General features: G+C 51.6%; 1 protein-coding gene across 1 annotated transcript in view; it reads right to left on the bottom strand.

Moving 5' to 3' along the window:
- EED (embryonic ectoderm development) overlaps window positions 1-14,736 on the bottom strand; it is an 84,030-nt gene that overhangs the window by 9,769 nt on the left and 59,525 nt on the right. Inside the window, exons 7-8 of the mRNA XM_075334705.1 lie at window positions 8,866-8,957; window positions 5,480-5,613 (exon numbers count right to left, since the gene is read on the bottom strand). Of these exons, the coding sequence (XP_075190820.1) occupies window positions 5,480-5,613; window positions 8,866-8,957 (226 nt within the window). The remainder of the gene's footprint in view (window positions 1-5,479; window positions 5,614-8,865; window positions 8,958-14,736) is intronic.

The raw sequence follows: 14,736 nt of genomic DNA, 5'->3' as shown, positions 1-14,736 counted from the left end.
AGAGGCCATTCCCCTGCGTCCATGCCCAGGCGACTGAGGAAGTCTGCTTCCCAATTTTCTACGCCCGGGATGTGAACTGCGGATATGGTGGATGCTCTGTCCCCCACCCACATCAGAATCCGCCGGATTGCCTGGTAGGCTTGGCGATGCGTGTTCCGCCTTGGTGGGCGATGTCTGCCACCGCTGTGGAATTGTCCGACTGAATTCGGATCTGTTTTCCTTCCAGCCACTGCTGGAAGGCTTGCAGGGCAAGATACACTGCCCAGATTTCCAGAACATTGATCTGAAGGATGGACTCCTCTGAAGAGAGTCCTTGACCGTCTGAGAACGGAAACGTTCCTGTCTAGGGACGTCGACTCCCCAACCCATTGGCAAAGCATGCCCCATTGAAGTGGACGCAGATGAAAACTGCGCGAAAGTGACTGCCTCTGCATGAGGCGTCTTAAGGGGTGTGACTGGCCTTGAAGGAGAGACTGCACCCCCGTCTGTAGTGAACGCTGCTTGTCCAGCGGAAGCTTCACTATCGCTGAGGGAGTGTGAAACTCCATGCCCAGATATGTCAGCGATTGGGTCGGTGCCCGATGTAACCTTGAAAAGTTGATGATCCACCCGAAACTCTGGAGAGTCTCCAGCGCCACGTTCAGGCTGTGTTGGCATGCCTCTTGAGAGGGTGCCTTGACAAGTGGATCGTCCCAGTAAGGATCACAGAGTGACCCTGAGAGTGCAGGACTGCTCCCACTGCTGCCCTGAACTTGGTGAAAACCCGTTGGGCTGTCGCCAGACCGAAGGGCAGGGGTACGCACTGAAGATGCTCGTCTTCAATAACGAAACGTAGCAAACGCTGGTGCTCTGGAGCAATCGGCACGTGGAGATAAGCATCCTGATGTCTATTGATGCTAGGAAAATCTCCTTGAGACATTGAGGCAATGACGGAGCGGAGGGTTACATCCGGAACCGCCTGGCCTTCACGTGCTTGGTGAGCAGTTTTAGGTCCAGAACGGAACGGAAAGAGCCACCCTTTTTTGGCACCCCAATCAGATTGGAGGAAAAAACCGTGTCTTGTTCCTGAAGAGGAACAGGGATTACCACTCCTTCTGCCTGCAGAAGAGCATCGGCTCGGTGGGGGGGGGGGAAGTTCTGAAGAATCGAGCCGGAGGACGAGAACAGAGCTCTATCCTGTACACGTGAGACACAATGTCTCTCACCCACCGGTCTGTGACCTGTGGCAGCTAAATGTCGCCAAGCGGGAGATTCTGCCACTAACCGCGGATGCGGAGAGAGAGAGCTGAAAGTCATGAGGAGACCGCCTTGGTAGCGGTTCCTCCTGCTGCCTTCCTTGGGCGTGATTGAGCCCGGCCGGAATCTGAGCCCCTCTGAGCCTTTTGAGCCCTTTTAGACGAGGACAATTGGGACCTGCCCGAGCCTGGGGAGGACCAACCTCGACTGTCCCCCCAGGACAGCATTACTAGGGTAAGTCGCAATGCAGACATTGCGAGGTTAAGGACACCACCTGCGGCACAGATGTACATGTGCTCAAGACCAGCTGCGCAAGACCAGCTGAAATAGGTTAGAGTGCCCATACGGCTGCGAATGCCGGAGCAACCGACACGCTGATAGCTTCACAGACAGATTTCAACCAGAGGTCCATCTGTCTGTCAATGGCATCTTTAAGTGAAGTCCCATCTCCACTGCAACTATGGATCTAGCCGCAAGCCTGGAGATTGGGGGATCCACCTTTGGACCCTGGGTCCAGCGCTTTACCACGTCAGGGGAAAGGGATAACGTGTATCCTTAATACGTTTGGAGAAAACGCTTATCTGGTAAGCGTGGTGTTTCTGAACTGCTTCTCTGAAGTCAGCGTGGCCAGAAAAGTACTCAATATACGCATGAGATACTGAAAAAGGATTACTCCTGCTGTAAAGCTGACTCCTCCACTGGGGGAGCTGAGGGAGAAATATCCAACATTCCATTGATGGACGCTATAAGATCATTCACTATGGCGTCACCATCCGGTGTATCCGGATTGAGAGCGGTGTCAGGACCAAAGCCCTGATCAGCTACGTCTGCCTCATCATACAGAGAGTCCTCCTGCTGGGACCTTGACCAGTGATGAAGCCGAGTGCCGCACCCAGCGAGCTAGCTTAGGCTGTCTGGGACTGCCGTCCGTGTCAGGGCCTTCACCCTGGAATGCCTGGGACCCCCCCGGAGCACTGATTACGTTCCAAATGAGGGTGGCCAGGGAGCATTAATCAAGATTGCCCATGGCCTGTCTGGACTGCAAAGTCTCTATCCCATGACAAGCTATCAGCCGAAACTGCAACTCCGTCCCTGTCCCTGGACAGGGTTCACAGGTGGTTCCTTTGGCCACCTCTAGTAGAGACCCCGGCTGACCAAGTGCTACAGGGGAGCATTGCACACAATGGGGGTCAGTGGAACCTGCCGGTGGAACAGGATCACATGCAGGAAAAACAGCATAGAAAGCCTGTGTTGCTTTTTTGCTGCTGTATTCTAGCCATCTATGCAATGTATAGCATACAAGCATAAACACTTCAGCACATGCAATACAAGCAGCCTATAAAGCCTGTGCCTTGGCACCCATGCTTTTTTGCTGCTGTTGTCCAGCCATCTAGGAGAATACAGCCAAGAGTAGCGACCGTACAGTGCAATGTATAGCATACAAGCATAAGTACAAATGAACACTTCAGCACATGCAATACAAGCAGCCTATAAAGCCTGTGCCTTGGCACCCATGCTTTTTTGCTGCTGTTGTCCAGCCATCTAGGAGAATATAGCCAAGAGTAGCGACCGTACAGTGCAATGTATAGCATACAAGCATAAGTACAAATGAACACTTCAGCACATGCAATACAAGCAGCCTAGAAAACCTGTGCCTTAGCACCCTTGCTTTTTTGCTGCTGTTATCTCGCCATCTAGGAGGGCATATAGCCAAAGATAGCGACCTACAGTGCAGTGTATAGCATACAAGCATAAAATACAAATGGACACTTCGGTATTTAGTGGGGTCAGCACTTCAGGTGCTGCTTACCGCCCGCCTATAACGCGGGTGTGTGGTCGCCAGAGCCCTGTGTTGGTTGCCCAGAGCAGGTCTCCGTTCCCCAGCTCGGACTGCGTGCAGGAATGGCTGCCGGCGTCCTTCTCCAGCTCGTGTGACGAGGGGCGGGCCGTGGGCGTGCCCCAGACAAGAGCGGGAAACTGGCGTCCCACTGTGTCCAGTGAAGGGGGCTGGAGAATGCAAAGCAGACTCCAGCCCTCGGCGCTGACTGTCTGTACAGCGTCCCGCCTCTCCCCTGACTGGCAGGGCTGGAGGCGGGAACGAAACGAAAACTAGGCCGCAAAGCCGGGGACTCGAGTAATAAGCGCGGCCGTCCATGTGCACGGCCAGCGCGGAAGTCCCCGGCGCACCACAAGTCCCAGCCGCGCCACAATGTAAAAAACACCCAGCAGCGGCCGGCGCGGCAGTTCCCAATACATAAAGTCACTCAGCAAAGCTGTAGTGAATAATAGCACGAGCGCTCCGCGCTGTTGCCCCCGGCGCACTAACACTCCCAGCAATGCTGGTGTGTGTGTGCGCGCTTGCCCGGGGACACAGAGTACCTTAATGTAGCAGGGCCTGTCCCTGACGATACTCAGCTCCATATCCAGCAGGTTCTCTGGGTCTGTGGATGGAGCCCGGTCTCAGTGCCTGGAGACCTGTAAGATCCCACTTCGCCCAGAGCCCTGAGGGGGGATGGGGAAGGAAAACAGCATGTGGGCTCCAGCCTCCGTACCCGCAATGGGTACCTCAACCTTAACAAACACCCGACAAAAGTGGGGTGAGAAGGGAGCATGCTGGGGGCCCCATATGGGCCCACTTTTCTTCCATCCGACATAGTCAGCAGCTGCTGCTGACTAAAAACAGTGGAGCTATGCGTGGATGTCTGACCTCCTTCGCACAAAGCTTGAAAACTGATCAGCCCGTGATCCCACGGGGGGTGTATAGCCAGAAGGGGAGGGGCCTTACACTTTTTAGTGTAATGCTTTGTGTGGCCTCCGGAGGCAGTAGCTATACACCCAATCGTCTGGGTCTCCCAATGGAGCGCCGAAGAAATTACGGTCTCCTGTGAACGCCGGCTTTCACAGGTGTTTTGTAATGATAAGCATGGGGGGTCTTCAGCAGACACCCAGCTGGCATGACAACCCATAGGTGCCCCAAAGTCCCATCTCCGGCATGCCGTTGGGGGTTGTGGGATGACGGCGTCTTCCTGCTGATGTATTTTAACAGCCGAGAGTGGAGATAGTTAAGACCCTTGATAGCTGATTAAATCAACCATCATCTTCCAGGAAAGATGTGGGCTAGGATTGCAAGCCCGCATTTAAGTCAGGGACACGACTTTTGGTGTAAATGTACATCAAAAGGCAGTAAAGAAGTTAACAGCTTGCCACATTACTTTGGGTAATAAATTAAAGGATTTTTTTCGAAAAGGTTTATCTGCAAACGGAGGCTTTGTGGGTACTGGTTGGCTAAAGCCATATTCACATCACGTGCTGCCCGGACTATTATAATTCAGTATTCCCACATTATTCACGTGCGATGCTGATCAGAGTCATGCATATTGAGCTCCATTAAAAACAAACATATTGTATGGTACCCGAAAGCAAAGATCTGACCGGGTGGTGTGAATGTAACCAGCAAGAGGCCTACGATGGAGATGTAAGGGGCGCCGCTTTTACTGGAGAGACCACTGAACTGGAGTATAGGGGCCTAAAGGTCAGGCACAGCAGAGCTGGAGTATAGGGGCCTAAAGGTCAGGCATGGCAGAGCTGGAGTATAGGGGCTCATAGGTCAGGCACGGCAGAGCTGGAGTATAGGGGCTTATAGGTCAGGCATGGCAGAGCTGGAGTATAGGGGCTCATAGGTCAGGCATGGCAGAGCTGGAGTATAGGGGCTCATAGGTCAGGCATGGCAGAGCTGGAGTAAGGGGCTTATAGGTCAGGCATGGCAGAGCTGGAGTATAGGGGCTCATAGGTCAGGCATGGCAGAGCTGGAGTATAGGGGCTCATAGGTCAGGCATGGCAGAGCTGGAGTATAGGGGCTCATAGGTCAGGCATGGCAGAGCTGGAGTATAGGGGCTGATAGGGACTCTAGATTGTGAGCCCCAATGGGGACAGTGTTGCCAATGTATGTAAAGCGCTGTGGAATTAATAGCGCTATATAAATGAATAAAATTATTAATTATTATAGGTCAGGTATGGCAGAGCTGGAGTATAGGGGCTCATAGGTCAGGCACGGCAGAGCTGGAGTATAGGGGCTCATAGGTCAGGCACGGCAGAGCTGGAGTATAGGGGCTCATAGGTCAGGCACGGCTCACTCGGAAGGACTAATAGGTCAGGGGAGCTTTGTTCTACGCCAGCAAGGAGAATCTAGACCTGAATGTGAGACGTGACATAACTGCGGTATCGAGCCGCGCTCCGTAATCACCTGTTTGTTTTGTTGGGATTGTAGTCGTAGGATTCCTTGATGGCGATTTTCATCCTTTTGGAGTTCAGCCGCCACAGCTTGAGGGAGTGATCCATTCCACAGGACATTATCTTCTCTCCTAAAAGGTCGTAATCCTAGGAAGAAAATAACATGTCAGTTTTATCCAAGTAGAAAAGCCGGCGGCAGCTGAAGAACATCTGTGCCAATAACCAGCGGTGCCATACACCCTAGAAAAGAGGGAAGGGGAGGGGAAACCTTTTCTGCTCCATTTTTGCACTACTCGCCCATCTTCTATGCCGAGATATGATTAAAATTACATGTCCAAATTCTGAGGCTAAATTCAGATCCTCCTCCAGGTGTCAGGGAGCTCCTGCGTATAGATCACCTTCATATTTTTAATAGTGGCAGACGTGTGTGAATGTGCAGACATCAATGTATTTGGTGCATTTAACCCCTTAACGACCTCATGGATCGTGTGAGGTTAATCCTCGCCCCCTGCCATGGGCAGCCCACAGTGATCCGCACACATAGCTGATTTCAACAGCTGACATGTGTGCCTGCTAGTTGCAAGTGGAATCGCTTCCACCCGCAGCTATTAACCCCTTACATCTCTCTGCCAAAATCTGGCAGGGAGATGTATATGTGCGCAGCCATTACTTTTACTTACCCCCGCTCCCACTGGAAGTCACGTGCGTGATCACGTGACTTCCGGATGTTGCCATGGTAGCACAGGGTCATGTGATGACGCCTGTAGCTAACACGAGTCACTTTCTCTCAGTGTCGGCATAGTGCCAGCATTGAGAGTAAAGCAGCGTATCTGCAGATCTCGGCTCTGTAGCGGAGATCTAAAGATATGGAAGAGCGATCAGATTGCTGATCCATATAGCCTCCTAAGGGACCTAGTAAAAAAAATAAAAAAAAAAAGTTGAAAAAAAGTTTTAAAAAAACTTAAAAGTTAAAATCCACCCCCTTTTGCCTTATTGAAAATTAAAGGGTTAAAAAAATTAAACATACACATATTTGGTATCGCCACTTTCAGAGATGCCAGATCAAAATATAAAATCAATTACCGTATTTTTCGCTTTATAAGACGCACCAGATTATAAGACGCACCCCAAATTTAGACATAAAAAAAAAGGTAAAAAAAGAAAAATGGGGTCCGTCTTATACTCCGGTGTTCTCTTACCGGAAGGGGGCAGCAGTGGTGGTGAAGCGGGGTCACAAGAGGCACGGTGGGTCAGTGGCAGCGGGGTCCGTGGTGGCAGGCGCCGTGGGGTCCGTGGTGGCAAGAGCCGTGGGGTCCGTGGTGGCAAGAGCCGTGGGGTCCGTGGTGGCAAGAGCCGTGGGGTCCGTGGTGGCAGGAGCAGCGGCGGCGGGTGAGCCGTGCAGCAGGCTGGTGCAGTGAGTGTCCGCGGTCCCGGTTCAGTGGCGGCAGCGGCTTCGACTGCTCAGTGGTGGCAGCGGCGGCGACTGCTCAGTGGTGGCAGTGTGTCTGCGGTCCCGTTTCAAGTAATGGCGCCCGGAGCGACGCATGCGCAGATGGAGCTCTCATCCAAGAGCTCCACCGGCGCCATCATTTGAAAGTGGGACCGCGGACAACTGGTAACTTGCTGCACAGCCGCCCGCCCCGCATGCACAGAGTGGCAGCCAGCAGGCTGCCCGCTCACCCTGCGTGCAAGCGGCCAGGTACCTGTGCTTGCGTGCGGTGGCAACCGGGTACCCGTGGCTGTGTGCGGGCGGCAGCCAGGTGCTGTGTGCGGGCGGCACCTGGGTGCCTGTGTGAGGGCAGCAGCCGGGTGCCTGTGTGAGGGCAGCAGCCGGGTGCCTGTGTGAGGGCGGCCATCGGCTGCCGCCCGCACACAGCACCCGGCTGCCGCCCGCACACAGCGCCCGGCTGCCGCCCGCACACAGCCATGGGTACCTGGCTGCCACTGCACGCAAGCACAGGTACCCGGCTGCCGACCCCACACAGCACCCGGTTGCCGCCCGCACACAGCCACGGGTACCCGGCTGCCACCGCACGCAAGCACAGGTACCCGGCTGCCACCGCAAGCAAGCACAGGTATCCGGCCGCTTGCATGCAGCCACAGGCACCCGGCCGCCCGATCGCCTCAGACAGGACCGCCCCCAGGTACCGCTATATAAGACGCACCCCCCATTTTCCTCCCAAAATTTTTGGGAGGAAAAGTGCGTCTTATAAAGCGAAAAATACGGTAATCTGATTGGTAAATAGCGTAGCGGCAAAAATATTCCAAACGCCAAAATTACGTTTTTTTGGTCGTTGCAAGTTTTGCGCAACATGCAATAACAGGCGATCAAAACGTAGCATCTGCGCAAAAAAGGTAACATTAGAAACGTCAGCTCGAGACGCAAAAAATAAGCCATAGATCCAAAAAAATGAGACCGCTACGGGTTTCGTAAAATGGCGCAAAATGTGCGCCACTTTTTTTTTTGACAAACTTGTGAATTTTTTTTAACCCCTTAGGTACAAGTAAACCTATACATGTTTGGGGTCTACGAACTCGCACCGACCTCAGGATACATCAGTTTTACCATATAGTGAACATGGTGAATAAAATATGCCAAAAACTATTGTACTATTTTTTTTGCAGTTTTTCCATACTTGCTGTTTTCCAGTACACTATATGGTAAAACGCATGGTTTCATTTAAAAGTACAACTCGACCTGCAAAAAAATAAGCCCTCATATGGCAAGATTGACGGAAAAATAAAAAAAAAAGTTACGGCTCTCGGAAGAAGGGGAGCGAAAAAAAACAGCGGAAAAACGTAAAACGCCCAGGGGGCTGAAGGGGTTAAAGGGGCTGTCCATCATGACTATAGCCGTTATAGGGAATTCACACTGGACTCTGGGAGGAAAAATAACTGAGTTTCTAACTTTAGGTATTTTGCACAGTTAGGGGCTCACTTTCTTGTGACAATCCCTCCAAAGATCACTAACCTAGTGACTGCCCTTTATATTTCAGCGGGAGGCCCAAATTAGGGATTTTCTGCCCTGTATATATAGAACAAGCCCCATAGCTTCGGGTCAGGAGACTCTTGGTCCATTCAGAAATCATGCCCGCTACTTGGACTGTGATATTTCAAAGGTGGATTTCAGCCTAATTAAAGTTTAAAGGGTTAGTCCTCCAAAAAGCAACTTAGCCACTGTCGATAGGATTTAGGATCACTTTGATTGTACGGTGGTCCGAGCATTGATCTCAAGTTTTCGAGCAACGAGTCAAAACCAAATAGTCCCATAGACGTATAGGAGGCTGTGACTGAGTGGCCAGCAAAATATGATCTATACACGGACCGTGAAACTCGGAAGTGTTGGCGCAGGGAAAGCCTTCTCTAAAGGAAGGAGATTTTAATAAAATGATAACTTACCGCACTCAACACTTCATCTCTGTGACCTTCCACACCGCCGAATATAGCCACAAGTGTGTCCGTCTGTATATTCCACAGCCTCAGTGCATGATCTGAAGAAACAAGACATAAAATGGAGAGAAGAGAAAAAAAAAAAAAAAAGCGTTTAGAGGACACTGATTTTCATTGTACATAGCAATGCTGATGCACTGCTATGTATAGTACAAGCGATCAAATGACAATAGGTTCAAGACCCTAATGGGACTAACAAATACAATGATAGGTAAAAAAAAATTAAAAAATTAAAGAAAAAAAAATTTAAAAAAAAGCTCAAATCACTCCCATTTTACTCTATTAAAATAAAAACAAAAATACAGAAAAACAAACATCTGTAATTGCTACGCTTGTAGAATTCCAATTTATCAAAATATAAAATAAATGAATCAGAGAGCAATGAGAGGGGAAATAAAAAAAAAAAAATTGAAATGCCAGTAATTAGGGGTTTCGTTTGTTGCAGCAGCATTGCAATAAAATGGAATAAGGCGAACAAAACATCAAATCTACCCCAAAATGGTGTCAATAAAAATATGTCAGGTTAAGGTGCAAAAAACAAGCCCTCACACTGCACCAGATGCCAAAAATTTACAGCGCTACGGGTCTCGGAAAATGGGAAAAGCAAAAAAAAAAAATAAATAAATATCTTTTTTTTTTTCTTTCCACAGTTCTACATGTTTTTTAAAATATTATTATATATATATATATATATATATATATATATATATATATATATATATATATATATATATATATATATATATATATATATATATATATATATATATAATTTTGTTTACTTACCGTAAATTCTTTTTCTTATAGTTCCGTATTGGGAGACCCAGACATTGGGTGTATAGCTTCTGCCTCCGGAGGACACACAAAGTACTACACTCAAAAGTGTAGCTCCTCCCTCTGAGCTTATACACCCCCTGGAGAGCCAGATCTAACCAGTTTAGTGCAAAAGCTGAAGGAGAATAGCCACCCACAAGTAAAAACAGAGCAAGAACCGGAACAACCGGAGACTCTGTCAACAACAACAGCCGGTGATAACACGCGGAACAAGAAATTGCTAACAGGCAACAGGGAGGGTGCTGGGTCTCCCAATACGGAACTATAAGAAAAAGAATTTACAGTAAACAAAATTCTCTTTTTCTTTATCGTTCCTATGGGAGACCCAGACATTGGGACGTCTCAAAGAAGTCCATGGGTGGGAATAAACAGAACAACTGAGAAGTAGGCGGAGCCTAACTTCACAAATGGGCGACAGCCGCCTGAAGGATGCGCCTGCCAAAGCTCGTATCTGCCGAAGTATGAGCATGTACTTGGTAGTGCTTTGAAAAGGTATGCAGGCTAGTCCAAGTGGCAGCCTGACAGACTTGCTGAGCCGTAGCCTGGTGCCTGAAAGCCCAAGAGGCACCGACAGCTCTGGTCGAGTGTGCCTTGATCCCCGGCGGGGAAGGCACCTGAGAACACAGGTAGGCCTCCGAAATGATGGACATGATCCAACGGGCTATGGTCGGCTTAGAAGCAGAGAGGCCCTTACGGCGACCTGTGGTTAGCACAAAAAGAGAGGTGCACCGCCTAAGAGCAGCGGTGCGAGACACAGATCCGGAGAGCACGCACCAGATCCAAAGTATGCAACGCTTTCTCAAAGCGATGAACAGGAGCCGGACAAAAGGAAGGTAGGGTAATGTCCTGGTTAAGGTGGAAAGGAGAAACCACCTTAGGGAGAAAGTCCGGAGTCGGACGGAGAACCACCTTGTCTTGATGAAAAACCAAAAAAGGTGACTCCGAAGAGAGCGCAGCTAAAATCAGAGACTCTCCTGAGGGAAGTTATGGCCACTAGAAAGACCACTTTCTGTGAAAGACTAAACAAAGAAACCTCCCTAAGAGGTTCAAAGGGGGGCTTCTGCAAAGCCGTGAGAACCAAATTGAGGTCCCAGGGATCCAAGGGCCGCCGGTAAGGCGGAATGATGTGAGACGCACCTTGCATGAAGGTGCGGACCTGAGCCAGCCGGGCGAGACGCCGCTGGAACAGCACTGACAGAGCCGAGACTTGTCCCTTGATAGAGTTGAGGGACAATCCCAGCTGCAGACCGGACTGTAGAAAAGACAGAAGGGTCGGCAAGGAAAAAGGCCAAGGAGAAAGGCCGGAAGAGCGACACCAGGACAGGAAAATCTTTCAAGTCCTGTGATAGATCTTGGCAAAGGAAGACTTACGGGCCCGAGTCATAGTGGAGATGACTTCAGGAGGAATACCAGAAGCCGTCAAGATCCAGGACTCAAGAGCCACGCCGTCAATCTGAGAGCCGCAGAATTCTGGCGGAAAAACGGACCTTGTGAGAGAAGGTCTGGACGGTCCGGAAGATGCCACGGCACCTCTACGGACAGATTGAGCAGGTCTGGGTACCAAGCTCGCCTGGGCCAGTCCGGGGCAATGAGAATGACTCGACGGCCCTCCATTCTGATCTTGCGCAGAACTCTGGGCAAAAGAGCTAGAGGGGGAAACACGTAGGACAGACGAAACTGGGACCAGTCTTGAACCAGAGCGTCCGCGGCGAAGGCCTGAGGATCGTGGGAGCGAGCCACGTAAACCGGAACCTTGTTGTTGTGACTGGATGCCATTAGGTCCACGTCCGGAGTGCCCCACTTGCGGCAGATTGACTGAAACACTGCCGGATGCAGGGACCACTCGCCACTGTCCACTGTTTGACGGCTGAGATAATCTGCTTCCCAGTTTTCCACGCCTGGGATGTGGACTGCGGATATGGTGGACTTGGAGTCCTCCGTCCATTGAAGAATGCGTTGTACCTCCAGCATTGCCAGGCGGCTGCGTGTCCCGCCTTGGTGATTGATGTAGGCAACTGCTGTCGCGTTGTCTGACTGGACTCGGATGTGCTTGCCCGCCAACAAGTGGTGAAAGGCTAGGAGAGCTAGAAGCACAGCTCTGGTTTCCAGCACATTGATCGAGAGGGCTGACTCGGACGGAGTCCAAGTGCCCTGCGCTCGGTGGTGGAGACATACCGCTCCCTAGCCGGATAGGCTGGCATCCGTGGTGAGGATCACCCAGGACGGAGTCAGGAAGGAGCGCCCCTGAGACAGAGAGAGAGGCCGAAGCCACCACTGAAGAGAGCTCCTGGTTTGTGGCGACAGAGCCACTAACCTGTGTAAGGAGGAAGGCCGCTTGTCCCAACAGCGGAGAATGTCCAGCTGCAGTGACCGCAGATGGAACTGGGCAAAGGGAACAGTCTCCATTGACGCCACCATCTGACCCAGGACCTGCATCAGGCGTCTGATGGAATGACGGCGGGGCCTCAGCAGAGAGCGCACCGCCAGTTGGAGGGACTGCTGTTTGACTAAGGGTAACTTCACAAGTGCCGGCAGAGTCTCGAACTGCATCCCTAGGTACGTGAGACACTGAGTCGGAGTCAGAGTGGATTTGGGAAGATTGACAATCCACCCAAATTGGGCTAGAGTGGCAAGAGTGAGCGAGACACTCCGCTGACAGTCTGCGCAGGATGAAGCCTTGACTAGAAGGTCGTCCAGGTAAGGAATCACTGCCAACCCCTGTAGGTGCAGAACCGCAACCACTGCTGCCATGACCTTGGTGAATACTCGAGGGGCCGTGGCCAGCCTGAAGGGGAGAGCCACGAATTGGAAATGTTCCTCTCCGATTGCAAAACGGAGCCAACGCTGGTGTGAAACTGCAATTGGCACATGCAGATAGGCATCTCTGATGTCGATGGATGCCAGGAAAACCCCTTGGGTCATTGAGGCAATGACAGACCGCAGGGACTCCATGCGAAAATGCCGCACCTGAACATTCTTGTTGAGAAGCTTGAGATCCAGGATGGGCCGGAAGGAACCGTCCTTTTTGGGGACTAGGAAGAGATTTGAGTAGAAACCTCTGAACCGTTTCCGGGCGGGAACCGGTACAATTACTCCGTTGGCCTGCAAGGATGCCACGGCCTGAGAGAAGGCGGCAGCCTTGGAGCAGGGGGGAGTTGACAGAAAAAATCTGTTTGGCGGGCTGGAAGAGAATTCTATCCTGTAGCCGTGGGAGATAATATCCCGCACCCACTGATCGGAGACGTGTTGAAACCACACGTCTCCAAAGCGGGAGAGCCTGCCACCGACCAAGGACGTTGCTGGCGCGGACAGATAGTCAAGAGGAGGCTGCCTTAGTGGCAGCAGCTCCTGCGGTCTTCTGTGGACGCGCTTTTGTGCCACCTGGATTTTTGGTCCTTGGCAGTGTTACTGGACGAGGCCGAGGGCTTAGCGGACGACCAGTTGGAGGAACGAAAGGAACGAAACCTCGACTGATTCCTACCCTGGGCAGGTTTCCTAGTTTTGGTTTGTGACATGGAAGTACTCTTCCCACCAGTAGCCTCCTTAATAATTTCATCCAGTTGTTCACCGAAGAGCCTGGACCCAGCAAAAGGGAGTCCAGCAAGGAACTTCTTTGAGGAAGCATCTGCCTTCCACTCTCGAAGCCACAGGATCCTGCGGATAGCAAGGGAATTAGCCGAAGCCACCGCAGTGCAGTGAGAAGCCTCCAGCATGGCAGACATGGCATAGGATGAAAAAGCTTACGGCGACCTGAGCTTGGGAAGTTAAGGCAACCATTTCGGGCATAGAACCCCTAGTGAGGGAGTGCATCTCCTCCAGAGAAGCAGAGATGGCTTTAAGAGCCCACACTGCTGCAAAAGTCGGGGAGAACGAGGCCCCCGCCGCCTCATATACAGATTTGGCCAGAAGGTCAACCTGGCGGTCTGTGGAATCCTTAAGCGAGGTGCCATCAGCCACTGATACAACGGTCCGGGCTGAGAGTCTAGACACCGGAGGGTCTACCTTTGGTGAATGAGCCCACTCCTTGACCACCTCAGGTGGAAAGGGAAAACGGTCATCAGAACCACGCTTAGGGAAGAGTTTGTCAGGACAGGCCCTAGGCTTGGTCACAGTGGCCTGAAAACTGGAGTGGTTAAAGAACACACTCTTTGTCCTCTTAGGCGAGAAACTGATGCTTTTCTGCCAGAGAGGGTTGCTCCTCTGATACTGGCGGATTGAGGTCCAGTACAGAATTAATGGACGCAATCAAATCACTGACATCTGAGTCGGTTTCGGACAGATCAATGGGGCACATGGAGTTAGCCTCCGAGCCCCCTGTAAAGGCATCCTCTTCATCCCGCGAGTCAGCTCCTGAATCAGAGCCACGGGACGAGGAAGGGGAGGGAGCCCTACGTCTCCTCTTGGGAGAACGGGGTCTGGGACCAGAAAATGAATCCTCTGTGAGCTCCGCTGAGAGAGCCCTAGCAGCAGAGGCACCCTGTGAAGGGGGCTGATGCATGCTTAGCAGAGTCCTGGACAGCTGTCCCATGGAGTCGGCAAAAGACTGGGAGATTGACCTAGATAAGGATTCTACCCAAGCCGGGGGTTCAGCCACAGGAGCCGGAGCAGCCGGAGAGACCCCTGGGGGTACGATTCCAGGCTGAGGCATCGTCAGGTTAGAGCAGGCAGCACAATGGGGATTGGTGCCCTGTTCAGGCAGTAGGAGCTTACAGGCAGTGCATACTGAAAACAGCTTTGGAGCCTTGCTCCTCGTGTGAGACATGCTGCTGGAGTGGGGGCTCTTGCCAGAAAGACCCCCAGAGAGCATATACAGAAGGTCCACAACCAAAGGTTGTGGCTTACCAGACCGCCGGAGCGGTTTGTGTGCCCTCCAGATCCCGAAGCCCGGACTCCCAAGCACCTCAGCAGAGATGCTGCAGACCAGTGGAGATCACAGGGAAAACCGCTGAGAAAATGGCCACCGGAGAGAAGAGAGGGGGCGGGACT

The sequence above is a fragment of the Anomaloglossus baeobatrachus genome, chromosome 2, assembly GCF_048569485.1.
Source record: "Anomaloglossus baeobatrachus isolate aAnoBae1 chromosome 2, aAnoBae1.hap1, whole genome shotgun sequence".
NCBI classification, from domain to species: Eukaryota; Metazoa; Chordata; class Amphibia; order Anura; family Aromobatidae; genus Anomaloglossus; species Anomaloglossus baeobatrachus.
This window is presented reverse-complemented; position numbering and strand designations above follow the sequence as displayed.